This window comes from Chaetomium fimeti (assembly GCF_033439085.1).
Source record: "Chaetomium fimeti strain CBS 168.71 chromosome Unknown B0H64scaffold_2, whole genome shotgun sequence".
Taxonomy (NCBI): domain Eukaryota; kingdom Fungi; phylum Ascomycota; class Sordariomycetes; order Sordariales; family Chaetomiaceae; genus Chaetomium; species Chaetomium fimeti.
The window spans coordinates 3929751-3943517 of NW_026944330.1; the positions used below are offsets into that span (position 1 = coordinate 3929751).

The window sequence follows — 13767 nt, forward strand, 5'->3', positions numbered from 1 at the left end:
CGAGTGACCAAACCCCGACCCCGACTCTGCTGGAAAGTAACGACTGTTGGCCTCGGGCATGCGAGATGCCCGAGCTCTTATCCCCGTGCGCTCTGCAGCGTGGAAGAAAAGTCTGCGCGTTGTTTGCTTAGACGCGGAAGTGGCGGCCGCGGACAGCGGGAGTGGCAGCGCCACCGGGGGCAGCAGTAGCAGAGCCGCCGCTGCTGCCGCCGGAGCCACCGGAGCCACCGGCGGCAGCGCACTCGCCATCGGGGGGGGCAAGCTTAACGTCACCCTCGGCGGTCTCAACGTCGGAACCAGGGTTGGGGAACTCGATGTCGCTACCCTCGGCGGTCTTGCAAGTACCGGCCTGGGCGATGTTGGCGATCAGCATGTCAGGCAGCGCAGCCAGACCGGCCTCGCTGCCCCCGCTGCCGGAGATCTCGACCGGGGCGCAGTTCATGTAGAACTCGCGGTTGCCGATCTTGTTGAACCAGGTCCAGGCGATGGTCGCCTTGCCGCTGGGGATGTCCTCGGGGATCATGAACTCGTACGTGTCCGGGGCGTCGCCCTCCGGGGCCTCGGGCTCAATGTTGCCGGCCACGCCCCGGGCGGGGCAGCCACCCTGGATCGACTTCAGAACCTTGAAGGAGCTCTGAGCGTTGGGCTTCTCGTCGTAGGTGATAGAGACCTGGCAGGAGCCACCGCCGTGGACGGCGGAACCGGTGAAGCCCAGCTCCTGCTTGGAGCCCTTCTCCATCTTGGTCGGCTCGCCCACGTAGTCGTTGCCATCGGTCTGGCATGGGTAGTTGGCACCGCCCGCATCAATGGGGCTGGACGTGATGGGGGGGCTGCTGTAAGGGGTGGGGACCCTCAGCTTCATGTGAGCGTCAGCGAGGGCGATAAGGCCACCGGCGAGAACGAAGGACTTGAGAGAGAACATCTTGACGGATGTATTCGACTGGAAGTTTCAGAAAAAGACTGGAGCTAGTTCGATGCTGGAGTATCCGGAAAGGAATGTGGTACAGGCTCGGTCAACGAGTACTGCGATTAGAAAGGAGTGTGAAAGAAAGATATTGCACCAGGCAAATCAAGAAAATAAAGCCTAAAAGGAAGGACTGGAGTGGTTGGTGAGTGAGTGTGAGGATGAGGAATTCAAAACCTCGACGGAGGGCTCGACAGCTTCCTTATATCCTTCGACAGAGGTGGTTGTCGGTCGGTCTCCTCGACGGGGCGCAGGCACTGGGCCATCCCCACCAGAGGCGACGAAAAGCGGCGTGAAGCCGTTGGGGAAACATGCCTTCAGACACAGACGCCCCTGGCGGGCAGAACCAAAACAGGACGTGCCGCAGCCGGGTGCTGTGAGAGTCTCCTTGAACGGGAATTTCCGGTGGGCCTCGAGCTCGGCGACTGGCTATCGAACGGGGTTGTCATGTTGCGGCTACGCCCGTCAAACGGGGGCTGGAAAGGGTTGGAAGGCAGATGAAGCCGCTTAGAGCTGAGACGTAAGGCGGCCGGTCACATTGCAGGCCCTTCAGCTGGGACGATAAGACGGGAGCTAGCACGGCCTGTATGGACCAGATCACAATCCTGGCCGTGTTCGGGTCGTCGTGTGTTGGGGAGACTATTCGAAACAGTCGAGCTCCTCAGCAAAGGTAACACACTCACCTAGCCTGGTTACAAGGATGGTGCGGCCCGCCCCCATGGCTCATCCTCAGGTAGTCAATAACCAACTACCAAAATGTCTCAGACAGGTACATTCCGGCCAACTGATCTAGCGCGGCGACTCGTTCAAGCACTTGCTGACAGACAAGGCGGCACGGAGGCCAATACGAAAGAGAAGTTGGTGCCGGTGAGCCGCGGAAGAATGAGTGGGGGCGCGTCTGTCTGCGGATATTTGGGATTTTGATACTTGGTACGAGGTACGAAGGTGATGTGAGACGTCACGGTGGGAATCGCGCCAGGCCATGGTCACGGCCGAGGCCCACGACAGGCATCAAACATCATCCTATGTATTCTGCGCGACGGCGGCCAAGTGTGTTCGTTATGGCAACTGTTAGCGAAATTCTTCTTGTTACCCTTTTACGGCTGCGTCATGGCGCAGGTGATTCTTGAACGAACTTGGACATTGATGCGAGTTCGATGGAAGAAACGAAACATGGAATTTCGCAGGAGTCCCCGTCGGGACAGGCTGCATGTCAAGCGAAGCGGCCCGAAAGATCTGCCAAGCAACCTCGATCCATGCATGGATCTGCAAAGCGGGGCGATTGGGACCCTTGTGCCAAGAATGAAACCTGAGATCGTGCCAAGCAGGGATGCTTCGTTCGTGCGGCGGGGTTGCGGCCTCATGGCTGGAAAATGGGCTGTTGGCGGGGCGAGGCTCATGCTGACAGTGGTCCTGTTCCATGGCAAGAGACGCTGCGTCCCTACCCATGTACATAGCTTCCAGGTTCTTCACATACTGTTACATTGAACAGACAGTTAAAAACTTAGAAACGTATGAAGCACTTACCGAGGGAGGTATCTAAGTTGTCGCAGCCTCCGTGGGTCGAAACCAACAGACGGCCAGAAGGATATGACATTTAGGTTGGTGCATTGCCGGAACCTCGCAGTTGATGGATTCTGTGCTCTTTTCAGGTTACTCAACGTCTGTGCCCAAGCCCCACGGCCGCCTGTTTCGTACGCTCCTCCAAAAATAGGGCGTTAGCAAGGACACCCAGCCCCGATGTTAGGTGTTCTCTGCCAATTGTTGCCGACGGCATTCGGGGGGATGAGATGAGGATGAAATTTGGGGTCCATAAGGTACCTACCCAGGCAGCTGCGCATGAACTTGCGACCCTCTTCCATCTTCCACATTCCCACTCTGCAACCCTCTCGGTGCATCCCCAATCTCACCGGATTGGGTTGTAGTGCATCAGCATCAGCATCCATCAGACTTCCTCCATCCCTCCTCGGTCTTCACGACTCCTCGAACACCAAACCAACACAAGGCCCAACACCGCAAAATCGTGCTCTTCTCGGACTTTCTCCTGCCGCCAACTCTTGCCGAACTCCATATTTTTTCTGAATGTTAATGAACACGCCATGGGGACAATTCTTTAGCCCCCGCTCAAAAACACATCCCCACTCTGTCCACACCGTTCTAACCGTCTGTCTAATCAACATCACAGTTTATTCTACCGCCGCCCGCCTATCAACTGGCCGAAACCCACAATGATACCAGGCAGAGTCTTCATGCCTTTTCGATCGCCGCCTACCTATCACCACCCATGAAGTGATGCGATAACGGCTTGGCTTTCTAAGCATCGCAAATCGTCTGGCTGGATATTGGCAACGAGCGAGCAACGATCTCAAAAGAGAAATCGCAGACGCTACGGTCGAGGAGATGAGAAGCGAGCACTGGTGGGGTAAACAATCCCCCGGGTGGGGGGGGGGCTGATCTCGATAGGCTCTCAACAACCACATGCGGGAGAGTCTCGCCGTCGTCCAGAACAGTGGCCATGCTTTCATTTTCCCCCATCCAAGTGGTTTTCTCTCGCCAACCCCCCTTCACCAGTTGCGCCCCTAGAAGCCTACGTCCCCTCAACCACCACGCACCTCACTCTCAACCGATAACAAACAATTCTCACACCCTACCGTCCTCTCCTCCCGATCGCCGACCTACTGGAACCTCCAGAACGCCAAAGTCGTCCATTTCCTGCAATCTCTAGGTGGGCACGTTACCTTAACAACGCCATCCCGCCATCCCGCCGCCAACATCCCAACACCTCCATTATCGTCACTCACAAATGGCTAGAGGCAAACCAAGGGCAAGGCATTGCTTGGTCAGGTACATACACGTAGCCAAAGCAAGCGACTTCGAACAGGTAGGTATTTCGCTAGCGGGGGAGCCTGACTCTTCTCGGAATGTAAGCAGCAGTTCTCGGGTGGGGGTTGGAGGGGTGATGGTAGGCTGCTAGCGTCGTGGCAGCTGCAGTGCGCCTGAGGCTGAGGAGTTGCCGACGAAGGGTCAAGGCCGTAATCACATTGTCACCGCCTTGAAGGGGGGTTGATGATGACTGTGGCCTCCAAAGCCGTTCACGATGCGTAGCCGCCTGTGTCGTTATTGGTGACAACCCCGTGAGGTATGGCTCATGGTGAGGGATACCTATGGCGGACTGTTGCGCCGTTTGGGAATGGCCAAGGCGGACAATGCCATCCGGCAACGCCACGCGTGGGTGACGTGGTTTTCGGGCCCGGCCGCGCCTGCCTGCTCGCCGCGCTAAAGGTTTGCCACGGTGGCCCCGGGTGTTCGAACTCTAATTACCCCGACCGCGGGCTTGTTTCTCGTATGCTTATGCTTACACAGTCGTCTTCATGAACGGTAAGTGGTGGTCGGCTCGATGTGTCTGTTTATATCAAAGTGAATTAGGGGTGGAGTTTGGTTGCTGGGTGGCCAACCCTCGGCCGATTACAAATGCTGCATGATATGTTTACGTCTAGGGAGGGGCTAAGTTTTGTGACCGAGTTGAGAAAGACGATGGGAGATGTAATTCCGTTCTTGGATTCACGCTCATCCAAGTAGGCGTTGTTCATGCTATACTTCATTGATGAGCGAGGCTAATGGGGGTGACCTACTGGGTCATAAGGCTACCCAAGAGGTAGCAGCTTAGTTGTTTACCTTGGGTACCATAGCGCGCCACCGGTGTCTGTGAAAATGCTCCTGGCAATTGTTTTGTCAAGCAAAATCCATTCTCAGATTCGAAATGAACGCGTGTTCATTTCAGAAACCTAAAATGATATTCTGTAGAGATTTATATAGAAGATTATTTTCAAGCCTTGAGATAATTTTAAAGTTATTTCCTTAAAGTCTAGATAGTATAGTATTGTTAAGCAATTAGTCTTCTAAATCGATATAAGATTTTATAAATAAATATAAAAATTAAATTATCTTTAAAGTTAATTTTATATAAAACTATTTTATATTTAAAATAATATCTAATATTTTCTTATATATAAGAGATTATCTTTCTTATAAAAAAATATCTTATTTATAAAGTTATTTTAACTGAAATTGAACGCGTATTTATTTTGAATCGAATTCTATTTTCAGTTTTCAGGTTCATTTTCATCAAGGAAAACATATGCCTGGATCATTTTCACAGACACCGGTGGCGCCCTATGGTAGGTAGGTACATGAAATTTCACAGGTAGACGGTGTGCTAGAATGTTGACGTCTCTTCCTGTTAATTACACGTGGCTGCCAAACTGTCCAATGGACTCGGTTGGTGGGCAGATTCGAGCCGACCCGAATCATCCTATCGAATATTGGACATATGGAGAGTTACATACATCAACTGTACGTAAAGCACCAGCCAAGTTAGTACTGCTAATAGCCCTCAAAAAAGGTTAATTGCGATCCAAGTGTATCTTATTAAGAGAGGGTCTGAGGTATATATAATCCCGACTATATGGGTCTTGGCTGTGATGCAACACGCTACACACTGGGTGCTCTCAAGAGTCGGCACCGATTATGGCGGGTTGCCTAGCCGGCGGCTCGGGGTACCAGAGCCCAGAGATGCTGGCTACGCTACCGTTGGCTGCTTACCAGCTCAGCTGTGTGACCACTGCTTCAACTTATTACGACAGAACTCCTCCGGATCCCTACGTTATTATGTCAGTATGTTGTTCCAACCCCGTTCCAAAATCAAAAGCCGAGATAGCCAAAGCCCGTATTGAAAAGGTGAGAGATTACTTACCACTCCTTCGTCTCAAGGTCACGCTTGTTTAAGAACACGTAGGCCTCGGTGTCCACCTTGACGTACTCAACTTTGCGCTCGCCCTTCGCGTTGACACGCTCCCTGGTCCGGTTGACAGTGACGGCCCTGCGCTCGTACTGGCCGCCCTCAAAGTAGTCCAGCTTGGAAATGTTGGCCTTGGTGAGCCCCGTGACGAGCTTGCCAACGACCTTGTGGTCCTTGTTCTCGATCATCCCGGGGTAGTCGGCGTACTGAACGCGGAGGCGTTGGTAGCCTTGGAGGACGGCCGGCTTGAAACTGTGGAGCTTTTTGATGGCGTCGGGGACGTCCTTGGTTCCGTAGCAGACGGTGTGGAAGACGTCGGGCATCATCTGTGTGGTGGCGGTTGGTTAGCATCTTATCGCTTGGGGTCTAGGGGTTATCATCTATCATACCAGTGTGCCTATGATTTGAAATCGTTAGCGATTACGTCCAGCCAAGTGGTCGAAAGGGTGCTTACCGTAAACGAAGGCGGTGTGTTTGCCCTCATCGCTCTGGGAGCTGCTGGTCTGGGAGCTGCTGGTCTGGGTGCCGTTGTTGGCGTCCATCCTGCGAATAGGACGACGGGGGGGGCCTCCTCCTCGCCTCATGGAGTCGCTTGTAGGGAGCGAGTTGGGTGAACCTCTACGAGGGGAACAGGAAATGAATCTCGGCTTTAGAATTTGAAAAGCCGAGTTGGGTTGTTGACGGCTCTTTATAATATTTGGGGAGAGGCCAGGTATGAGTCGAGAAATGCAAGCTTGGAAGTGCTGTTTGGTGAATCTGAAAGCGGGTGAGACTGTGAGCCTTTAATGTTCACCCGCTGTGGTGCAGTCTCACACTTACTGGTCACTTCCCAGGCTGGCCAGCGCCAAGCGAACCCAGGTCGGAAGGAGGCACAGCGCAGGCAAACATGCTTATCAGACCTACCTAGGTAGGTACGGTAATATGTTTGTTCTCGGCGGCTGACCAACACGGAACAATGAAACAGTGCGGTGGAAATGATGAATCAAGCCTGTCTTTAGTTTCAGATTATAGGTACCTAGGTACCGACTATCCTTCTAATGTAATTGGAACATACGAAAAAGGCAGCAAGATGCAGTCAGGTCAGCGACATTGACCCGCGTTCCGCCATGACTCCTTACCGCACCGCTATCCCGAGGACTGTCTCAACACTCTCTGTTCCGTTTCTCTGCTTCGGTAAAAGAGGAGGAATAGTAGATAAAATAACTATGATGGCTCGGTCAATAGACCACATGGGCCTACAATGCTCAAAATCGGTAAATTAGTATGACAAATCTCGTAACTTGAATTCTTGACATGTTAGTGTCTTGTTAGCTGGCTCGAGCCCGCGATGCATCCGAGAACGGACTCCACCCGTTTCTTAATCGCACCTCCCGACTCCAATCTGCAAATGCTCGAATATTAGGTAACCACTCACAATTTCACTCATCAATTCCATTGTTAAAAGCCCATTCTCACAATCCAGCCCCGAAAATGTCAGAAGCCCTTGTCGACGAGATAGAAGCCATTAATTCCATCTACGGGGACAACACTTTGGCCCCTTCCACCCAAGACCAGGACTCTTCCATCTTCATCCTGACTCTTCCTGGCGAGACTGCTTCTTTACGACTGCAGTTCCCTCAGACATACCCGGACGTACCTCCCACAGTCCTCGGAACCCATAGTTCTGGTTCCGCAGGGAAACACGGGGCTGCCGTGAGGGATTTGGCCCTTTTCCGGGATGCAGTTAGCGAGGTGTACGAACCGGGGCAAGTATGCCTGTTTGACGGCATAGAGAAAGTCCAGGAGTTGCTATTAGCCGTCAAAGAGGGCGAGGGTGAGGGAGAGGATGAAGCCCCCGTTTCCCCTGCGAGCGATGACACCCCCAGCAAACCCACCCTTACCCCCTCCTCAACGGAACCCAGCGCCGGGGACCTGGGCCCACCGCCGGCCTGGACCATTTCCGCCCCCTTTATAGAAAACAAATCCACCTTCGTCGCCCGCTGCGCGCCCGTCACATCCCCCGCCCAGGCAGCCGACTTCCTCGCCCACCTCCTCGCCTCGGACAAGCGGGTCCGCACGGCCACGCACAACATCACTGCCTGGCGCATCCGGGGCCCGAACGGGGCCAGCTTCCAGGACTGCGACGACGACGGGGAGACGGCGGCCGGCGGCCGGCTGTTGCATCTCATGCAGCTTATGGATCTGTGGGATGCCATGGTCGTCGTGACGCGCTGGTACGGCGGCCAGAAGCTGGGCCCGCGCCGGTTCGCCCTGATCAACCAGACCGCGAGGGACGCCTTTGTGCGGGCCGGGTTGGTGAGGGAGGAGGCTCCGGCTGGAGGAGGGAAGAAGAAAGGGGGGAAGTGAAGTGGTGGCACGTTGGGATGGCCTTTTGCGGCGGTGAAATGTGACAAGGAGAGGAGAAGTTGGTCTGTGATATTTACACCCCATCATCGCTGAGGGCATGACTACAACCTTGGAGCAAGCCTCTATAGGTAACCATCCCGCACTCAATTCAACAACCACCACGACTTTTCACCACCCATTCCCACCATCCCTTCAACCACCCACCCCCTCCCCCTCCCCACCCACAGCACCACCACCACCACCACCACCACCACCACCACCAGCAAGCAACCGCCCCAAAACCCCCATCGCCACCCTAGCCCTCGCCCTCCCCAAAATCACCGCCCCCGCCCTCGCCGTCGATAGGTACGACAACTCCGCCCCCCCTTCTACCGCAACCCCCATTTCCGCCACCAACCGTCCCGCCACCCCCGACACAATCCCCGCCGCCTCAAACGGCAAGTCCGCAAGATCCAGGAACAGCGGTACCAGCGCCCCATCATCATCCCCATCCCCATCCCCACCCCCCTCCTCCTCGTTGTCGTTGTTGTTATCGTCGGCAAGTGGTCCGACGAGGCTGTCACCGAACAGCCCTAGCAATGCCCGGTCGATTAGCAGTGCGGGGGGGTCGTCGGGCGTGAGAGTGATGCTGAGGAAGCGCGGGGAGGCGGCGAGCGCGGCGACGGTGCTGGTGTAGAGCTTGGTGTCGATTGTGTCGACCCAGGCGGGCCCTTTGGCCGTAGGACCGGTGGCGGAGGAGGTTCGGCCGCCGCCGTTGGTAGTGGTGCGGAGTTGCGGGGGTTGCGGGGCGCGGGTGCCGCGGGAGAGGGAGGAGGTGGGTTGGTGGGAGGGGGTGACGGCGCCGCGGATGCCGCTGCATTGGACGAGGGTCAGGCCCGGCTCGATGTGTGGGGTGATGTGCCGCTTCTGGAGGAGGGCGAAGGTGCGTTGCTGGAGGGCCGAGACGGTGGCGGGGTCGCTGGTTTGCTGGGTGGATGGTGTGCGGGTGTGGGTGCCGGGCTGCTGGTGGCGGGTTGCTGTTGCTGTTGCTGTTGTGGGAGAGCCTTGGCCGTCGTCGTCGGAGAAGACAAATTCTCGCGCGAGGAGGGTCTCGACGACGGACTGCCGGTCCTTGGTTGGCACGAGGATGAAGTCGGAGTCTGAGTCACGGTCAGCCGTGGGGTCTTCAAAGGGGGGGTTTAGAGACGAGGGGCAGTTGGTGCTTGTTGATCTGTAAAAGAGTAGGAGCGGCTGGGAAGGTTGGGGGGCTTACAATATGTCGTGATGAAGAAGATGGAGATATTGGCCAGGGCCAGCGGCGACGTCAGGTCTGCAACCCGCGACCCCGCGTCCATGCCCGACCCGTACACGCTCAGCGCCATGTACGTGTCCTTGGAGATGGCAACCGCCTTGGCCTGGCTCTCGGGCAAGCGCTTGATGGCAGGCTCGAAGACAGATTTCGCCCAAGCTGAGTTGCACACGATGGAACACTCAATTGGCGTGACGCTGATGTTGAGGAAGCCATGACCGTGACCCTCAACGGTTAGAATATCCACCGTGCTCTGGCTGGGATCCTGGCTGGGTGGGAGGAGGACCTTGAGGATAGGCTGGAGGAGGCTGGGGTAGAGGTCGAGAGGGATGTGGATCAGGCTTAAGGTGCCTTCCTGCAGAAGGGATATTGTGAGTAGGAGAAGAAAGTATCATTGCATGGGAAGTGAGCTGCCGGCCGTGACTGGATAAGTCATGAATATGAGAGCACTGTGATGGGATGTGGTCTTGTCGATCGACAGTGGCGGAGGGCAATGGGAAGTAGCAGGCTTACCAGGAACGAGACCTGCGCGGTCATGACTCGGTAAAATCGCCTTTCTGGCAGTGGGCGTGCCGTCTCCCAACAGTAACTCAACGCTCAAGTATTCAGTTGACGTAAGAGCGCCGAGTGCTGGTGCTTGAGTACGGTTATCGACCGAGTATTGCAGGGGTGAGGTGAGGTTCAAGTGGGCTCCCGCCTCTTTGTTCTTCCCGCACAATGGTAAGCTGTGGTGTTCTAAACGGGTAAGTCTAGGAACTACTGCGTATACAAAAAAGAAAACACCCAACCCAGCCGCAGCGACTCTAGATAACTTCCCGGCTGGGAATCAAGCGGAGCTGTCACTTATCAATGGCGGTGAACCTGCTCTTCCTTGACAACTAGGCACCCCAGCAACGCGAGGGTACGGTGGAGGACCAGCAGAGATAATGTGATTCTCAGAAGCTGTTTGAAGTGCTGTCGAAGAGTCGAGTACAAAGCACAACACGTGGAAGTCTGCACAGATGGTAAAAAGGATAGGTAAGGGAATAGATAAGAGACGGATTTTGATGGGTCCTCGAGGAGCTCCGCAGATAGCCTCGCAGAAGATGATGGGATCGTATCACGAAACTTTACAATTAGCGCAGCTCCATCCTTGTTGAAGACGGCAGGAGGCAAAACAACTGCTAGCTTGCCATTGGATATCCTAGGGCTCTGTGTATGGTGTTGGTACCCCGAATGGACTCGTGACCTCTCGGTTTTCGGGGCATCAAGCTGGAATATCCCAGGGCTGGTATAAGCTATTTTAGGTTGCAGCTTGGCTGATGTGGTGGGGATGGACGTGGGGGTGCAGAACGGATCAATGGCGAACGGGAAGGGGTCTGTGTATATTCTCTTTCAAGTTCCTGACATGGCAATGCCCTGAAAATGAGCCGAGGAAAATCAGGACCAATGACACCCACCATGAGACGTGCATTTCCTGAGAGGAACATGTGCCGCCCACTGAAGCTGGAGCATCACATATCGACGAGGACTGATGCATTCGGTTTGCTGCAGTCCTGCAGGCGGTTCCTGGAGCACCCCGCATCTGCACGTTGACCCCCTCCCCTCAACTGTCCACCATGCCGTTAGCCGAATTCGGATATCTGACGGCGTATGGGGACAAATGAGCAGAGACATGAGCTGCCAGCACGCTCCTCGGCGTGCAAAGGGGAACGGACCAGCCGCATGAAGGAAACCTGGGATGAATCCGGCCGATGTGCCAGTAAGAAATACGATAGGTCATGCTCGTTTTTCGGAGTGCATCTGACAAAACACCACATGAGTGGACTGTTAGGAGATATGGGCGCGCAGAGTAACACTGCCCAATTCCCATTCTTTCCGTGCACTGGGAGGAACTCGACCGACTCGGTGTAGACATGCACGAGGGGATGGATATCGTGAAATGGTACACTTGTCTCATTCGGTCTCCCCAACTGGCTAGTCATCTGGTTGGAAGGCCTGACGAACGACTCTCAGCTTGCCTCGGGGTCGCGATTGTGACGCGAAGGTGGTGGGGGTTAGATATGAGGTGCCTACCACAGAACGGCGCTCTCGGAAGAGGTAGGTATGTGTTGTCTCTGCCGGCGTTGACATCGCCGATAATGGGTGGAGGGTGGGAGCGCCGTCGAGAGAAATGGACATTGTCTCCGACCACAGCATTTTGAGGTTACAGCCGGGGTCTGGTTGCGTCGAGGTGGTCCGCTCGTGTGCCGCCTTTCTTGCCATTGCTCCCAATCTCCACATGCCAGGCGCCGTATCGAACGACGCTGCTCGACTTGGGAGTAGTAGTCTTGGTTGGCCGGGCGAGGGGTAGTTGCTGCTGTGCGAGGCCAGCGGCCTCCCGCCCTCAGGAAGATATCCGCCGGCACTATCCGACTGCAACCAAGGGTGGATGCAACCCCCGACCGTGCTGATTCCGTGGCCATCGTTTTACTTTTTTATGCCGACGACAACCAAATTCCGAGGGCTCTCGCGGTAGTCGAAAACCGTCTCAACCCAGCAGTCGCGGACAATATCAGAATGCTCGCGGAGGAACAGCCAACGGTCTGTCACGATAAGTGACTCCACCACACAGGCACTGAAGGCCATCAAGCTCCATACGGCGCTCAGTTCTCGTCTCCGATGCCGGAATGTCTCTTCGTATTGGGCAATCTCCTCATCTGTTATGTTGCCCATCTTCTCCTTGATGGTTTGGCTGTATTGGCTGAAATCGGAATTGGTGGTCAACTTGGCGATCGCGCCTCGCACGTAGGCCGCAAATGAGGTGTAGCATTTCTTGCGCAATGATCCAATGATAACCGGATTGGTGCTCGAGTTAAAGGGGCTCTCCTCGTCAGTCTCTTCACCATGGTAGACCCGAGAGATAACGCCCCTGTCGAGGAAGATTTTCTGTAGGACGGCACGGTAAAAGTGGCGTGTAAAGAAGGCATCGCTCTCCTCGTCGGTCCAGTTCTGCGGGGCCTGGCACGCCATCATGCGGGCGGTGATATTGAGTCGGATGCCGTCCCCTCCGTGCGTCGAAACCCGCTCGCTCATCGGGAAGCCCTGCGGGTCCCGTCTTTCCGACTCCCTAGTAACCCGCGCGTTGATGGGCTGCAGAGTCGGGCGGTTGAAGGGGGGTTTGTACGATGGCGGGCCCAACTTCTCCGTAAGAAGATTGTAGCAGCAGCCGACAATGGCAACAGCCCGGATGCACGGATTCAGGATCATGGAACGGATGCCGTAATGCGATAGGTTTCCGCAGGAATGGATCGAGATGGCCATCATACGAAGGTCCTCCTGCCGAACTTCATCCTCCTGACCGCGCAGCTGGGAGAGCACGTCGGTCAAGTCGGCATGCTCGAGGCGACCGACGACGTACTCGATTGTGCCCTTCCCCTCCTCTACGGCGTATGTTGCCTGCAGTTCCTTCCGAGACCTGAGGTCGATGGTGGTGATGTCCTCGTCGGATATGCCAAGTTTCTTTGCTGCCCGCTTCAGAGCCTCCTCGTCATTGTGGAGTGATGGGTCTACGGCCTCGCGGACCCGATGATAGAGCTTTTTATTGCGCACACGCTTCTCCCTCTCGGCCAGCCCCGATAGGATATCGAGATCCTTGGCACCGGCCATGTTGGCCTCCTTGCTCTCCACGGCAACAATGTGCTTATTGTAGGGCGGGCTAGCCAATGTGCGACCGAGATAGTTTTGCCCGCTCCCAAAGTCTACAAAGTGAGTAAACTCGGCGCCCGAGGCACGGGCCGCATCTTCGGCCAGCCTGTCAATATACCCCGCGAAGTGGGTGACTTCGTGGACCTTTTTAGTCTTCATACCCAACGCCACCTGTCTCGGAAGAACAGGCAATTTTGGCCTGCTGGGGTGGAACGACCGATACAGAGAGAGTTTCCTGATGTCCTTGACATACTGGATGAGCGACTCAGGGGGTGTGCATGAACCCGGGGTTGGGGAAACCGAAGAGAGGTCATCCCGCATCATAAAATCCAGAAGATCCATGGGGGTAGTCTGCACCAGATATTCCTGCCATTCTTTGGGCACGGCCGCTGCAAACACTCCCGGGTCGGAGGTGAAGAAATCGAGAATGTGGACGCCACCGCAGAGAAAGCGGAATAGGTCCGAGCTGGTAGCGAAATGCAAGAGGCTTTTCACATACTCGTCTGTCGAGGAGAACTCATCCGAGTGTGGGAGTGGCCGGGTTGGCCTCGTCTCAAAGTGGCTCATGATTTGCCGGAGGCATGTGTTGTGACTGGGTGGTTTGTTTCTCAGCATATGTTTTGGGCGGAAATCCGTTTTAGGGCAGTGGGATCAGTTAGTGGTGGTTGTCAGGTAAAGTCTTGGCGGACTGTCAATCCCATGCTG

General features: G+C 55.3%; 5 protein-coding genes across 5 annotated transcripts; 1 reads left to right on the top strand and 4 right to left on the bottom strand.

The window, feature by feature from the left end:
* Positions 1-127: 127 nt before the first annotated feature.
* On the bottom strand, positions 128-922 carry B0H64DRAFT_318137 (uncharacterized protein; the record flags this gene model as incomplete). The annotated part of the gene is made up of 1 exon (XM_062800374.1): positions 128-922. The coding sequence occupies one exon, from the start codon at positions 920-922 to the stop codon at positions 128-130; it is 795 nt and encodes a 264-aa protein (XP_062662913.1).
* A 4648-nt stretch (positions 923-5570) lies between these two features.
* Positions 5571-6304, bottom strand: B0H64DRAFT_439779 (AIG2-like family-domain-containing protein; the record flags this gene model as incomplete). The annotated part of the gene is made up of 4 exons (XM_062806450.1): positions 5571-5622; positions 5718-6088; positions 6152-6159; positions 6217-6304. The coding sequence occupies 4 exons, from the start codon at positions 6302-6304 to the stop codon at positions 5571-5573; spliced, it is 519 nt and encodes a 172-aa protein (XP_062662914.1).
* An 848-nt stretch (positions 6305-7152) lies between these two features.
* Positions 7153-8370, top strand: B0H64DRAFT_388374 (ribosomal protein S5 domain 2-type protein). Its single transcript, XM_062803264.1, has one exon. The coding sequence runs from the start codon at positions 7233-7235 to the stop codon at positions 8106-8108; it is 876 nt and encodes a 291-aa protein (XP_062662915.1). The 5' UTR covers positions 7153-7232; the 3' UTR covers positions 8109-8370.
* A 305-nt stretch (positions 8371-8675) lies between these two features.
* B0H64DRAFT_311166 (ACT domain-containing protein) lies at positions 8676-9933 on the bottom strand (the record flags this gene model as incomplete). Its single annotated transcript, XM_062800151.1, has 3 exons — positions 8676-9247; positions 9361-9751; positions 9910-9933. Coding segments are annotated over 3 exons (987 nt in total), but the record flags the coding sequence as incomplete, so codon positions are not given.
* Positions 9934-11628: 1695 nt separating this feature from the next.
* Positions 11629-13666, bottom strand: B0H64DRAFT_99500 (methyltransferase domain-containing protein). The gene has a single exon (XM_062809071.1). The coding sequence runs from the start codon at positions 13627-13629 to the stop codon at positions 11845-11847; it is 1785 nt and encodes a 594-aa protein (XP_062662917.1). The 5' UTR covers positions 13630-13666; the 3' UTR covers positions 11629-11844.
* Between the last annotated feature and the right edge of the window lie 101 nt (positions 13667-13767).